General features: G+C 39.3%; 1 protein-coding gene across 2 annotated transcripts in view; it reads right to left on the bottom strand.

The window, feature by feature from the left end:
* FGD6 (FYVE, RhoGEF and PH domain containing 6) overlaps window positions 1-13,938 on the bottom strand; it is a 114,348-nt gene that overhangs the window by 57,524 nt on the left and 42,886 nt on the right. The window contains exons 3-5 of one of the 2 annotated variants that reach the window (XM_043446192.1): window positions 9,670-9,823; window positions 2,604-2,671; window positions 2,488-2,518 (exon numbers count right to left, since the gene is read on the bottom strand). In XM_043446192.1, coding sequence (XP_043302127.1) covers window positions 2,488-2,518; window positions 2,604-2,671; window positions 9,670-9,823 — 253 coding nt within the window. The remainder of the gene's footprint in view (window positions 1-2,487; window positions 2,519-2,603; window positions 2,672-9,669; window positions 9,824-13,938) is intronic. The other variant, XM_043446193.1, reaches the window with a different exon arrangement.

Raw genomic sequence — 13,938 nt, 5'->3', positions numbered from 1 at the left:
TTCCAAATAGGAAAAGGAGTATGTCAAGGCTGTATATTGTCACCCTGCTTATTTAACTTATATGCAGAGTACGTCATGAGAAATGCTGGGCTGGAAGAAGCACAAGCTGAAATCAAGATTGCCAGGAGAAATATCAATAACCTCAGGTGTGCAGATGATACTACCGTTATGGCAGAAAGCGAAGAAGAACTAAAGGGCCTCTTGATGAGAGTGAAAAAGTTGGCTTAAAGCTTATCATTCAGAAAACTAAGATCATGGCATCTGATCCCATCACTTCATGGGAAATAGATGGGGAGACAGTGGAAACAGTGGCTGACTTTAGTTTTTTGGGCTCCAAAATCACTGCAGAGGGTGACTGCAGCCATGAAATTAAAAGACACTTACTCCTTGGAAGGAAAGTTATGACCAACCTAGACAGTATATTAAAAAGCAGAGACATTACTTTGCCAACAAAGGTCTGTCTAGTCAAGGCTATGGTTTTTCCAGTGGTCATGTATGGATGTGAAGAGTTGGACTGTGAAAAAAGCTGAGCACCGAAGAATTGATGCTTTTGAACTGTGGTGTTGGAGAAGACTCTTGGAAGTCCCTTGGACTACAAGGAGATCCAACCTAAAGGAGATTAGTCCTGGGTGTTCATTGGAAGGACTGATGCTGAGGCTGAAACTCCAATACTTTGGCCACCTCATGCGAAGAACTGACTCATCAGAAAAGACCCTGATGCTGGGAGGGATTGGGGGCAGGAGGTGAAGGGGACGACAGAGGATGAGCTGGTTGGATGGCATTACCGACTTGATGGATGTGAGTTTGAGTAAACTCCGGGAGTTGGTGATAGACAGGGAGGCCTGGCATGCTGCGATTCATGGGGTTGCAAAGAGTTGGACAAGACTGAGCAACTGAACTGAACTGAATTTTTATTGCATTTTACAAAAGTTTTGGTCCATCATGGATGTGCAATTTAAATATTCATTTGCTCACCAAAGCAGTGTGAGAAGCACTATATTAGACTACAAGCATCCTGAACATATATTCCATGCAAGGTTTGATCAAATAGCACAGTGAAGTTATATAGCAATTTTTGCCTCTACCAGTTTCTTCATTCACTTGCAGATGCTTAAAATTTCCTTGAGGAGGTCCTCTGTCTATTTAACCATGACTATCAGAAAATATGTAAAATAGATACAATGTGCTCATCCTAGAGATAAATTCAAAGTTTTCCAGAAAACAGCAGTTTAGCATTTTCTTCTCCTCCTCCCTCTACAATTCCCTATACAATAGAGACGGTTGGGGCATAGCAGCAAATACATATGCAGTTTATTTTCAAAAGTATTTATTTACCAAGTTTATCATTTTTTTTTTTTTACATGACAATATGGTTGTCATCAACAGCTCAGGGTGATCAAATATTGCCATATATGTGTGTGTGTGTGTGTGTGTGTGTGTATTAATTTTAAAAGGGAACCTACCAATATAGTCAAGGGTTACATGAAAAACAATTCATGGGAAAAATAAATTAGCAATGCTAAGAAATTTTTAAGAAAAATCTTCCAAAGCTAGAGATTTTTCACATAGGAAATAGGTCTCCATGTGCCCCCTGGACCAAGTACAGAGCAGAGGGGATTGTTTGGTGAATGTTACACACCTTTAAGTGTAACCCTCTTTTCATGTTTATATAAAAGAAAACAGAAAATGATACTCTTTTCAGAGACATAAATGGGTATATATTTTGTAAACCTACCACTCCTCAATAATTCAGTTAATAACTGCCATCTAAGTAAACCTGGATGGTAATTTAATTCACTTCCATTTCTTTTAAATTGCTTTCTCTATTTCAAACTTTTCTTTTCTAAATTTTAATATCCTGCTAAAATATAACTAAAACAAAGTAACACCAAAAGCACTTTAACTGCCAATGAGTAACGAAACTTGTGAAAACTTGCAGGTACAAAGGAGTGCATGAGAAAAATGAATATGCAGCCAGACACAGTAACTGTTTCCCAACAGGTTTGTTCAAGTTTACAATTACAAAAATTGAAAATAGAACTTTAAAAAAGTTTGTTGGTAAAATATCTATTTTAAGTGTCTTTCTAGGAGATTGTTCATATAGAAGAACAGTTTTGAACACCAACATTCTTTACCCATTGCTGTACAAAATTCTACTGTAGCAGAGATTTCTGCAAATGGCCGAGAAGAAATATTATCCTTGTAATAACTCTTTATTATGAGGATGAAAAGTTTAAAGATTTGGAGACAGAAATATAAAGGCTCTATTTTTCAGAAATCATCTGGCATACTATACATACATGAGATTAATGCACTTGAGAAAATTTCTGTCTTCACATAAATGTGTGAATTTACTAATATAACCATGTACTAGAAAGCATATACGTGTATATACATGTTAATTTAATGACACTGAACATAGTGAAGGATAGGGAAAGATGTAAAAGAAGATAGTCAGACTTCAAGAAAATATTAGCAGATACTTACAATATGCAAAAGTTTTAACACATCCACAAACCTGTAAAAAACAGCAATGAGAGATATGTTTTAAATGAACCGATGAGGAAACAAATAGTCTTTTGAATTGGAAACTGGATACCTACACTTTTTCTGAGCTCATGATCTCCTTGGCAATATGATGGACTTTACGTTTCATTCCAGTATCTTCACCCTGTGGATAAGAGTGCATTAAGAAAGCATGAACTCATAAAAGGATAAGGAAGATCAGCTTGGAGTTACTCAGATGTACATTCAAGCTCTGATACTTATAGGTTTCTTTTTTTTTTTAAATAGGTTTCAACTAGAACACATTTCATCCTATATAATGTCTCAAATGGCAAACATGAAGAATTAGATCTGGTTATTAAACCATCATACAGGAGAAGCTGAAAGCAATCAGTAATCCTCACTGTTATCAATGCTGGACTCATGGACTACCCTGAGGAACCCCAGAGGCCCAATGGGGCACACTGTTAGTGGCACAAAACTGAAGCTACATTCTGCAGGGAAAATGATCCCTAAAGACACCACATGAACTTGTGTTCTTGGGGTGCATGCAAGTAATTTTAGTTAGCAACTATTTAGTAGGCATGTATAAGAGTACTTCACCTTCAGTAAAGCCATCTTAAGTCAGACAACTTAAGTGCAGACTGGAAAGTGCTCTTCAGTAGTCTATAACCTCACACATCACAGCCATAGGCTTTCTCAATTTACTGAAAATACCTTTTAGAAATATGCTCTTCCTGGAACAGATTGTTCCCTCATAGTCTTCAACTCTGCTGATACACTAATCCTGGACATTTCCCCTCTAGAACTGAGACAATACATTTCTGTTGTTTGGGCTTCCCTGGTGGCTCAGTGGTAAAGAATCCGCCTGTCAGTGCAGGAGACATAAGAGATATGGGTTTGATCCCTGTGTTGGGAAGATCCCCTGGAGGAGGGCATGGCAACCCTCTCCAGTATTCTTGATTGGAGAATCCCATTGTCAGAGGAGCCTGGCCGGCTACAGTCCATGGGGTCTCAAACAGTAAGACAAGACTGAGTGACTAACACTTTCATTGTAATTTTGGGTTGCAGCTGCCTCCTAATATCACTGAAGGCAGAGTTTATATTTCTTATCCTCATCCTCTTTGTTATTCTGAAATCATTCCCAAGAGGAAGAACGTACCATTTTTACTCCATCATTTAAAAATCTGAAGTTAGTAATTCACTATCCAAAATCACTGCAGATGGTGACTACAGCTATGAAATGAAAAGACGCTTGCTCCTGTGAAGAAAAGCTATGACAAACCTAGATAGCACATTAAAAAACAGAGACATTACTTTAGGTCTGTCTAGTTAAAGCTGTGGTTTTTCCAGTAGTCATGTATGGGTGTGAGAGTTGAATCATAAAGAAACTGAGTACCAAAGAATTGATGCTTTTTAACTGTAGTGTTGGAGAAGACTCTTGGAGTCCCTTGGACTGCAAAATCAAACCAGTTAATCCTAAAGGAAATCAGTCCTGAATATTCATTGAAAGGACTGGTGCTGAAGCTGAAGCTCCAATACTTTGGGCATCTGATGTGAAGAGCCAACTCACTGGAAAAGACCCTGATGCTGAGAAAGATTGAAGGCAGGAAGAGAAGGGGACAACAGAGGATGAGATGGTTCGATGGCATCACCGACCCAATGGACATGAGTTTGAGCAAGCTCCGGGAGTTGGTGATGGACAGGGAAGCCTGGCGTGCTGCAGTCCATGGGGTCACAAAGAGTCGGACACAACTGAGCAACTGAACTGAACTGATCCATCATCTGATAGCATGGTTAGTAGGAGAAAACAGCTTCACCATCAGCTAATTCATTGCTCTGCATCTGAAAACACTTCTGATCATTAAAACGACCAGGCAATGCATGAGACAGGGTGCTCAGGGCTGGTGCATTGGGATGACCCTGAGGGATGGGATGGGGGTTCAGGATGAGGAACACATGTACACCCATGGCTGATTCATGTCAATGTATGGCAAAAACCACTACAACATTGTAAAGTAATTAGCCTACAATTAAAATAAATTAATTAATTAAAAAAATAAATAAAACCACCAGGCAACTATTAATTTTCAGATTCCTAGGTAACTGTCTTGGAAATTCTGATTTTGTATTTCTGAAATGGGGCATGAAAGTAGATGTTAGAAGAAGGGATTGAACATAAATAAGAAATAGCTCCAGGCTTCAAGAAATGAACAAGGGAGCAAACCACACATACAAATAACTATACATAAGGACATGGACTTCCCTGGTGGCTCAGATGGTTAAAAATCTGCCTGCAATGCAGGAGACATGGGTTTGATCCCTGGGTCAAGCAGATCCCCAGGAGAAGGAAATGGCAACCCACTCCTGTATTCTTGCCTGGAGAAGTCCATGGATAAAGAAACCTGGTGGGCCACAGTGCTTGGAGCTGAAGAGTCCAATAGGACTGAGTGACTAATACTTTCACTTTCCCTTTTCATATATAAGGACAACTGTGAAATGTGCTGATATCTTGAAGGAGACAAGGATCATAATCAGGAAAAGATTCACAAAGAATAAAAAATTTGATGTCACTCCTTAAACAGCCATAAAATACTCATATGCCAGATACTATACATATCCACTGGTCAAAGCCAGAAACCTGACTCGACTCTCTTCTCCACCCTCTATGATCACAACTGAATCATTGAGCTCTGTTGATCTGTACTTCTGAATAATTTATTAATCCTTTCCTGTCCTTTCATATTCCCTCCTTATTTCTGGTCTACACTACTGCAGTAATCTCAGTGGTTTCCTTGCTCTAGATTTACCCCCATTGCAACCACTCTCTGCACTGCCACTAGACTACTAGGTTCTAAACTGCGAATATAATCACATCTGTTCTGAGGCTGAAGCACATTAGCAGCCCCCTATCACCGAGCTTTCTTTTCGATGTGTATGAGACATTCTACAGTGAGGGTCTAGTTATCTTCACTAGTCTCATTCCTACTCCTCCACAGTGTGCACTCGCTACTCCAGCCAAATTGGAACCACCCTGAAACTCCAAGTGTGCTCTGCCCGTACATGTCTGTTCTGCTTCCACTTCCCTCCTTACCGCCTCCACCTCTCCCGAAGATTTCTCCTCAGTATATTCCAACCCATCTTTTAAAGTGGCAGGCACTCCATTCTCTCCTTGACAAAGGCTGCCTTTATATTCTCTCCCTACCACCCTTGGGGATGTCATTTGGATGACAAGATTATTCTCTTACTGGTGTAGAGTTTATAGGACTTAACCCAGTGGGTTGTGTTTAATTTGCTGACATGTCTAAATCCTCTCTTGTCTGTGATCTTATTCACCCTTGCCCCCTTATGCACCAAGCACAGTGCCTGGTTCACTCTGCACTTAAGATGCATGAATGAGCAAGTGTACAAGGGTGCCTACCATTTTCTCAGAATCTAAGACCAGGAAGCACTACTTTTGAGTAACATGAAAATGTAAATTCAAACTAACAAACAAAAGGCTCATTACAGCTATTTCATGTAAAAGAACAGAATGTTGGACTAGATGATTAAAGGTTTGCTGCTTCAATTCTAAACTTCTAGGAGTCTGTATATTCTGTTTTCTACTTTACCTTTTAAATGAGGAAGATGGCAGAGCTAAAGAAGGACGGAGACTACTAGAAAATGATTCAGAGGATTACAATCAAAGTAGAGAGAAAGCCAAAGATAACCAAAAAACAAAATAAAAAGCTCTATATTAACTCCAACTTGTAAGAACCATGATTCTGACCCAAGTCAAACTATGATGGGGAAGTACATCCCACTGTAAAACCTCAAAAGAGAGGCCTTATTTGGTGTCTTAACTTCTCTGTCAATGTAAATCCTCACTTAAAACTACATCACATTTCAAAGGAGGCTGCCTGTTAGATAACTGCATGTCCCCAAGTACACAGGTCATGGAAGTTGAAACAAGAGTCACAAATGAGATTACTTTGTTAAGGTAATAAAATAATCCAAACAAATTCCAAACAGAACCTTTGATCTGAAATTTAGTTTTATGTTCTGATCTCCTGATAACAGCCCAGCTTTGTAAATTCTTAACTGTGTTCTCTTCTTTTCATATTTGTTCACAAGTAAAATCCAGTGAAATTTATCCATTACTTTAAAACAGAATTCGTAAAAGACCTCTGCTATATCACTTGAGTTCTACTAAAAATAAAAAAACTGAACAACCAGATTGCCCAAGAAACATCTCCATATCATTAAATAATCCCACAAATGAGGTGACACCATGATGAACTAAAAAAAAAAGTCCTCTTAGGTTTTCACCTCTCTCTTAATGGTATGTATTATATGAGCTGTTAAACACACACACAAAAAAATTGTGGGGGAGGAAGGCAGAGAAGTCAATATTTAGGAGGGGTGAATAGTGGTGAATATTCTAACCATAACAAAGCAGAATGAATAACAGATCTCATTTTTAAACAATCATTTATTAAGTACTGAAAATAAAGACTAAAAAATTGGAAAGAAAAAATTAGCATGGCTACTCCTTCCATCCCAAACATGTTCCATCAACATCATTCAGATTCTGTGGCTCAAACTAAGTTATTAGCAGTGACAGGTTTTGGCTAAAAACCTCAGTTCCAGAGGTTCCAAGGCAAGTTATTTAACCTGTTTTTAAAAAAGTCCCTTTCTTCATGTGAAGAAGAGAAAAACAGTACAGCTGTCAAATCTATACCCCAGGACGATTTTGAAGATTAAGTATAATAACCTGCACATAGACAGGCACAGACACACAGATGTGGTAGAGGGCAGTTTTCTTGCCTTTATCGTGGCACTTATACCTTTCCAGGAATGACTTTCTGAACATTAGCTTGTAGTTCCTTCACAAGTGAAAGATAAGGGCTCAGCAGCACACATTCTTTCTTCTCTCCTACTGAGTCTGGCACTTTCGTGAGGGAATGTTATTGGCATCTAGACACATATTTGTGATGTGCCCATTATATGTCCATGGAATATGGTATTTGCTATAGTTTGAAATAAGTCCCTCCAAAATTAATGTTCAAGTCTTAACCCCCAGAACCTCAGAATGTGACCTGATTTGGAAATAGACTTGTTTCGGATGTAGTAAGTTAAAAATGAGGTCATCTTGGACTATGGTATGCTCCCAATCTAGTAAGATTAGTTTCCTTATAAGAAGAGGAGACACACACACACACAGGCACCACACCACGTGATAATGGAGGCAGGACTGAAGTGCTGTAGCTATAAGCCAAGGAACCCTACGGCTGGCCGGCAAATCACAGCAAGAGATGAGGAAAGATTCTTCTTTACAGGTTTCAGACAGAGCTCAGCCTTGCCAACACCTCGATTTTGGAATTCTGACCTCCAGAACTGTTAAATAATTATATTTCTGTTTTCAAGACACTAGGTTTGTGGTACTCTGTAACAACTTCCCTACGAAACTAATACAATCGACCATAAACACAAGCACAGAAGTATATTACACGTGTTTAATGTGCATAAATTTCTTTGGGTCACGAAGACTTGCAAAGAGTTTTGGCAATTATTAGCCTGCTTGAGACTCAGAACAACATTACTGTCCTGCTGAATAAACTGAGAAATTTAAAATCAAGAAAGTTATAAAAGAAGGTCTACTCCTATGCTTCTACTCCAAAGACTTCTTTTAGAAACCATCACCTTTTTTTCCTTGAGTTACTGGCTGGCTACAGCCACATCTGTGGTCCCCCCTTGGCTGATGTACACAGGACTGTATGATATGCATGTGCTGTCCTCAGTCACTCAGTAGTGTCTGACTCTTTGTGACCCCATGGACTGTAGCCCGTCAGGCTCCTCTGTCCATGGGATTCTCCAGGCAAGAATACTGCAGTGGGTTGCTATGCCCTCCTCCTCTGTACGAACCTTTCTCTTAGCACAATTATTTCCCCTTTATCAGGATTTTTATCTTCCTTTAACAACTTTTCTGAGATATAATTTACATTTCATAAATATATTTTTGTCTTTTTAAAATACATAACTAAATGGTTTAAATATTCAGGGTTGTGCAACCATTACCACAAGCTAAGTTTAGAACATTTTTATCACCCCCAAAAGAAACTAGTGGTTCCGCCCAACTCCATGATCCAATACTTTATAGCACAGAAATGAAGTCTTGTGATTAATAAGTATCAGAGTCATGGCATTCTTATCATGTTCTGGACAGTATTCCAAGACTTTACATATATCAACTAATTTAGTTGACACAATTCTATGAAATAAGTGCTATATTTTTCTTCATAACATTGAGTTCTTTAGCTCAAAGAGGTTAAATAATTTGCCCAAGGCTATTGAGATCATAGGTGGTGGCACTGAATTTAAATCTAGACAATTACAAAACATGTGCCAATCACTTAAGGCTGAAAGTTAATTTAAACAAAGCAAAACTATAGTAAAAAGGAAGCACAATGGTCTGACGAATTATGACACAGGAGTTAAGTGACATGGATTTTCTCTAGGGCTTGATAAGTTTGCTATGTGAATCCTTTCAAATTCCATTTTCCTGTAACATTTCAACACATTCTGGGGATATTGCTGATAACACTAATTTTTTCCATTGCAACTATTTCTTTATTTAAAGAATTATGATTTAAAATGAAACATATTCGTATCAAACTAGAAAAACAGTGTCATGAACACCCATGTATCTGTTATACATCTTAAATAATTACCAGTACATGGACAATCCCACTTCATGTATACAGAAAACACACACATAGTGGATTATTTCAAAGCACATCTTCAGGTACTACTGACAGCAATATTTATTCTATCTCTAAAAAGATCTGATTGAATATGAAATGCATCTAATTCCTTTCTTACAAATAGAATCACTGGCAGTACAGGAAGCAATCCTAAGAAGGGTTTTTATTATCAAAAGAAAATCAAAGGACGTTACCAAAAACAATTTCTCGAAAATTACTAAATAATCTCTAAATGATATGTTCTTTGAAATAGGAAAACATCTCAGGCACGTATAGCAAGAATTAAACTAGAAAGATGTTTTATAAGGTTTTGAAAACTAAGGAAGGATTTTATGCCTATCATTATAATAAATATTACTTCTGAGTATCCTGAGAGGCCCAAAAACACAAAAGTAGAAACTTTTAAATACCAACAACATACCTGTTTATCGTCCAGCAGATCAGGCTCCCCTTTACTAGAAGCAGAGCTGACATCATCTTCATCTGAACTGTTGATGACTTCCTCTTCATCTGAAGGAAGGTCACCAAGACCAAGGTCCAGATCACTGTGTCCCTCCTGGGATGCTCCAGAACTGCTTCAATAGAAAATATTGCATTAGACACCCTTGAGAACAAGAAATCCTACCAAAAACAAATTGTGAGGGCTTCCCTAGTGACACAATGGTAAAGAATCTGCCTGCCAATGCAGAAGACACAGGTTTGATCCCTGATCCAGGAAGATCTCATGTGTCACGGAGCAGCTAAGCCCATGTGCCACAACTACTGACCCTGTGCCCTAGAGCTCGGGAGCCGCAACTAGTGAGCCCAGATGCTACAACTGCTGAAGCCTTCATGCCCTAGAGCCAGTGCTCCGCAGAGAAGCCACCACAATGAGGAGCCCGAGCATTCCAACTATAGAGTAGCCGCTGCTCGCCACAACTAGAGAAAAGCTGACACCGCAGTGAAGACTAAGCACAGTCAAAAACAAAAAATAAAAATTATACACACACACACACACCCCTATGTGTATATATATGGGCTTCCCTCGTGAATCAGATGGTAGAATCTGACCACAATGCAGGAGATCTAGGTTCAACCCCTGAGTCAGGAAGATCCCCTAGAGAAGGGAAAGGCAACCCACTCCAGGATTCTTGCCTAGAGAATTCCATGGACAGAGGAGCCTGGTGGGCTACAGTCTATGGAGTTGCAAGAGTCAGACACGACTGAGTGACTAATACATAGACACATACACACATAAACAAATTGTGTGAGGTAAGCAAAGCACATCTAAGGGATCTGGAAGGATGGAAAGAGCTCAACCAAACTCTCCCTTCCCTTTCCCCATCTCAGTTGTCAAAAATCCAAATTCATCTTGGATTTAAAATGGATCATCTTGAAAAACATGTTTGTTAGGTTTTTTTTTTTTTTTTTTACAACAAACCAGTGAATATAACATAAAAAAGGCAGACTCACAGATACAGAGAACAAACTAGTGGTTACCAGTGGCAGGGGGAAGGTACAATACATTGGGTGTAGGACAGACTCAAATGCATTGCACAGCATGGGGAATATGGCCAATATTTTGTAATAAATGTAAATGGAAAGTGATCTTTAAAAATTGTATTTAAAAAACCAAAACAACACCCAATGACGCTTTCCTGCTGGTCCAGTGGTTAGGAATCCACCTGCTAATGCAGGGGACACAGGTTCCATCCCTGGTCTGGGAAGATTACACATGCCAAGGGGCAACTAAGCCCGTGAGCCGTAACTACCGAGCCCATGAGCCACAACTACCGAAGCCCACATGACCTGGAGCCTGTGCCCCGCAGTAAGAAAAGCCACCTCAATGAGAAGCTGGAGCACCGCAACTCCAAAGTAGCTCCTCTTCTGCGCAACTAGAGAAAGTCTGCAGCAATAAGGACCCAGTGCAGCCAAAAAAAAATAAATAAAACTAAACAAATCTTAAAAACAAAAAATAGACCAAGCCCAACATGTATTTCTGTGACAGGAAGGTGGGTAAGGAGCAAGTTTCCCACATGCCCCTATTCTATGCTCTAATATACCCTTACTCTAGATAATTTCAAATCTCTACTATCACAAACCAAGAGGCCTCATAAGAGGTGGCCTGGGTTACTGATCACGTTAATGTTTCAACACGAGAAGAGGTGTTGCTTCCTTAGGTCTCAGAGGTTTGTTTTGTTTTTTTAAAAAGCAACTAACAGAAAGGGGGCTCATGTCAAGGGATGTTCTACCCAGACGCCTTTGTGGTCTAAGATGTGTGTCTAAGAGATGTGTGCGCACGTGGGAGAATTTTGAGATAGACCAAGTATGGACTGAGAACCAGGCAAATTGAAATGACTGGCCAAAGGAAACCTGGAAGAATTGTCCCATAAAAGTAATTCAAGTCACGACGAGGGCCTGACTCTCTCTCCCCCTGAGTCCACCCACGTGTCTGTCTACGCGTGCTGGACTCTTTTTCCTCTTAACAAACATTTTACTTACTTACCTAAAAAAAATAAAAAATAAAAACCAACTAACAAATCTATAAGTATTGGGAGGTAATGATGGTGACCATAATACACAATCCATGTGCTCTTGTGAACATGTGCCCACCTCTCTAGTCATCACTGTTGCCTTTCATGTAACCACATCTGAGGATGGGCACAAAATCTCCAGCTTGCTCCAGACCTGCTGAATCAGAAACTCTATAGTGATGCAGGGCCCCTAAGGGATACAGGCTGGAGTTTGAAAACCCTTGTACCAGGCCATTTATCAACTCCTCCTCACCAGCCTGACAGCAACAACATTTCTCACTCTGTACTAAGATAGAATTCTTGAATCTAAAAGACATTGTGGCAATCCAATCTGTGAGGGGGAATTCCATAGGAAAGCTCCCAAGGAAGGCAACAGAAATAATTCTAGCTTTAGTCGTAAAGACTCAGGAAGAAAAGGACTGTAGTAATGGCTTTCCTGATCGCAGTCTGTAAGAATATTTGCAGAATAGAAGAGCCAGGAAAAGATCCTTAGAATATCATCAGGGAAAATACTCAGGCAGAATAACGCGACAGTTCCATTCACTGTGGCAGGTTTCTTTTTCAGGTCATGGGCAGGTCACTCAACTGCCAAGATTCCTAACAAGTCATGAGATTTTCTAACGGGAATCTTAAAAGTTAAAATTTCTGCCAGTTCCTGATTACACATTGTAGGATACAGACTTGCCTCAGAAGCCATTCCTGAAGCCCAACTGTTATACAAACCAGTTGGAGGGAGGCAGAAAGCCAAAAGGAACACTTCCTCCTGCCAAAGTTAGGTTTCCTATTACTCAGTGGCAGAGGGCCTCAGGGAATAATATCACAGCCTCAGCTAGGTGGGTGCATATCTCATCACAGCTCCCCATGACACAGAGAAGATTCACCCCTGGGGTGGTGAGTGGGGTGGACAGCAGAATAGTCAAATCACTGACAATATTCACTTGTCTCTTGGAGCAGGGATAGGAGCCCAACCCAGCTGGGTAATTAGGTGATTTAGATGAGAGCGAGTGAATGAGAGTTAGGATATGCAAACTGCTGTATTCATCCATATAAGTAGAAGGAAATATACCTTCAACTTGCCTTTTATCTTAGTTCTTAATCTCTTCACATCCTCTGAAACTCTGCTACTCAAAACATATTCTGTCAATGAGCAGCTTCAGCATCACCAGGAAGCTTTCTAGAAAAATAAAACCGCAGTCCCACCCCACCCCAATGAATCAGAAGCTGGTTTTAACGAAACCCCAGTAATTTGATTTTTGGGGTCAGCCTATCCGTGAGTTCTTTAAGATTCAACAGTATAAAAATTCCAAATAGTTACACAGCTGTGACACTTGAGGAAATTAGGTTTATTTTGTCTCAAGAACACTGAAAGGTGTCTCCTGGATTAACATTCGGAGAGCCATTTTAAAGACAGCAACCAGTTGGTTGCCACATCCATTCAGGGACACAAAAGCTCACAAAAGTTAACATTTAAGAAAAAGGGGACAAAAAGTAAGCAAATAAATAAATAAATAAAATATTTAAATAAGAATCAAATGAATAAAAAGCTTTAAATACTAAAAACAAGGATCAAAATATACCTCCATACAACTTCAGGTGATTTTAGTTCTAAAAATTGCTTACCTAGAGAAAACCTTCCCTGGCCGTCCTCTACCTACTCCAAACTAGATTATCTGGCTCTTCTCAATCCTACATGCTCTTACTTGGTGGTACATTTTTTCTCTCATTAAAATGTAAATTCTTAAGGACAAAGAAATTGCCTTTTTCAGTTGAACTGCCATCACATTACTTGATATGTAATATGCACTCAATATATTTTTATTGAATGAACAAAAAGGATATTAGAAACCAATGGGTGTTAAATTTCAAAAGTTCAGATAATATATGTGGTACTGGTGATGACATAGAAAGGCCTGGGGCAGGGGGAATACTGGAAAAACTATGGTTTTTAAAGGAAAAAGGACATCTGGGCATCATCATCAGTGGTACAGAAGAATGTTGGTATTCACAAAACAAAAAAACCATTTTGCCTACCAAAGGAATCTCTTGTGAGTAGTTAAAGGAAAACAAGCTTGGAGAAGATGACAGGTGCCAAGCTGTCAAGAAGCATGAAAAGTTTATACGCATCTTATAGGCCTTCAACAAGGAGACTGAAATCTTCCAGTAGACCTCAAAGATCT

Source organism: Cervus canadensis, chromosome 25 (genome assembly GCF_019320065.1).
Source record: "Cervus canadensis isolate Bull #8, Minnesota chromosome 25, ASM1932006v1, whole genome shotgun sequence".
Lineage (NCBI taxonomy): Eukaryota > Metazoa > Chordata > Mammalia > Artiodactyla > Cervidae > Cervus > Cervus canadensis.
Note: the sequence above shows the minus strand (reverse complement) of the source record. Positions and strands in the feature narration are given on the sequence as shown.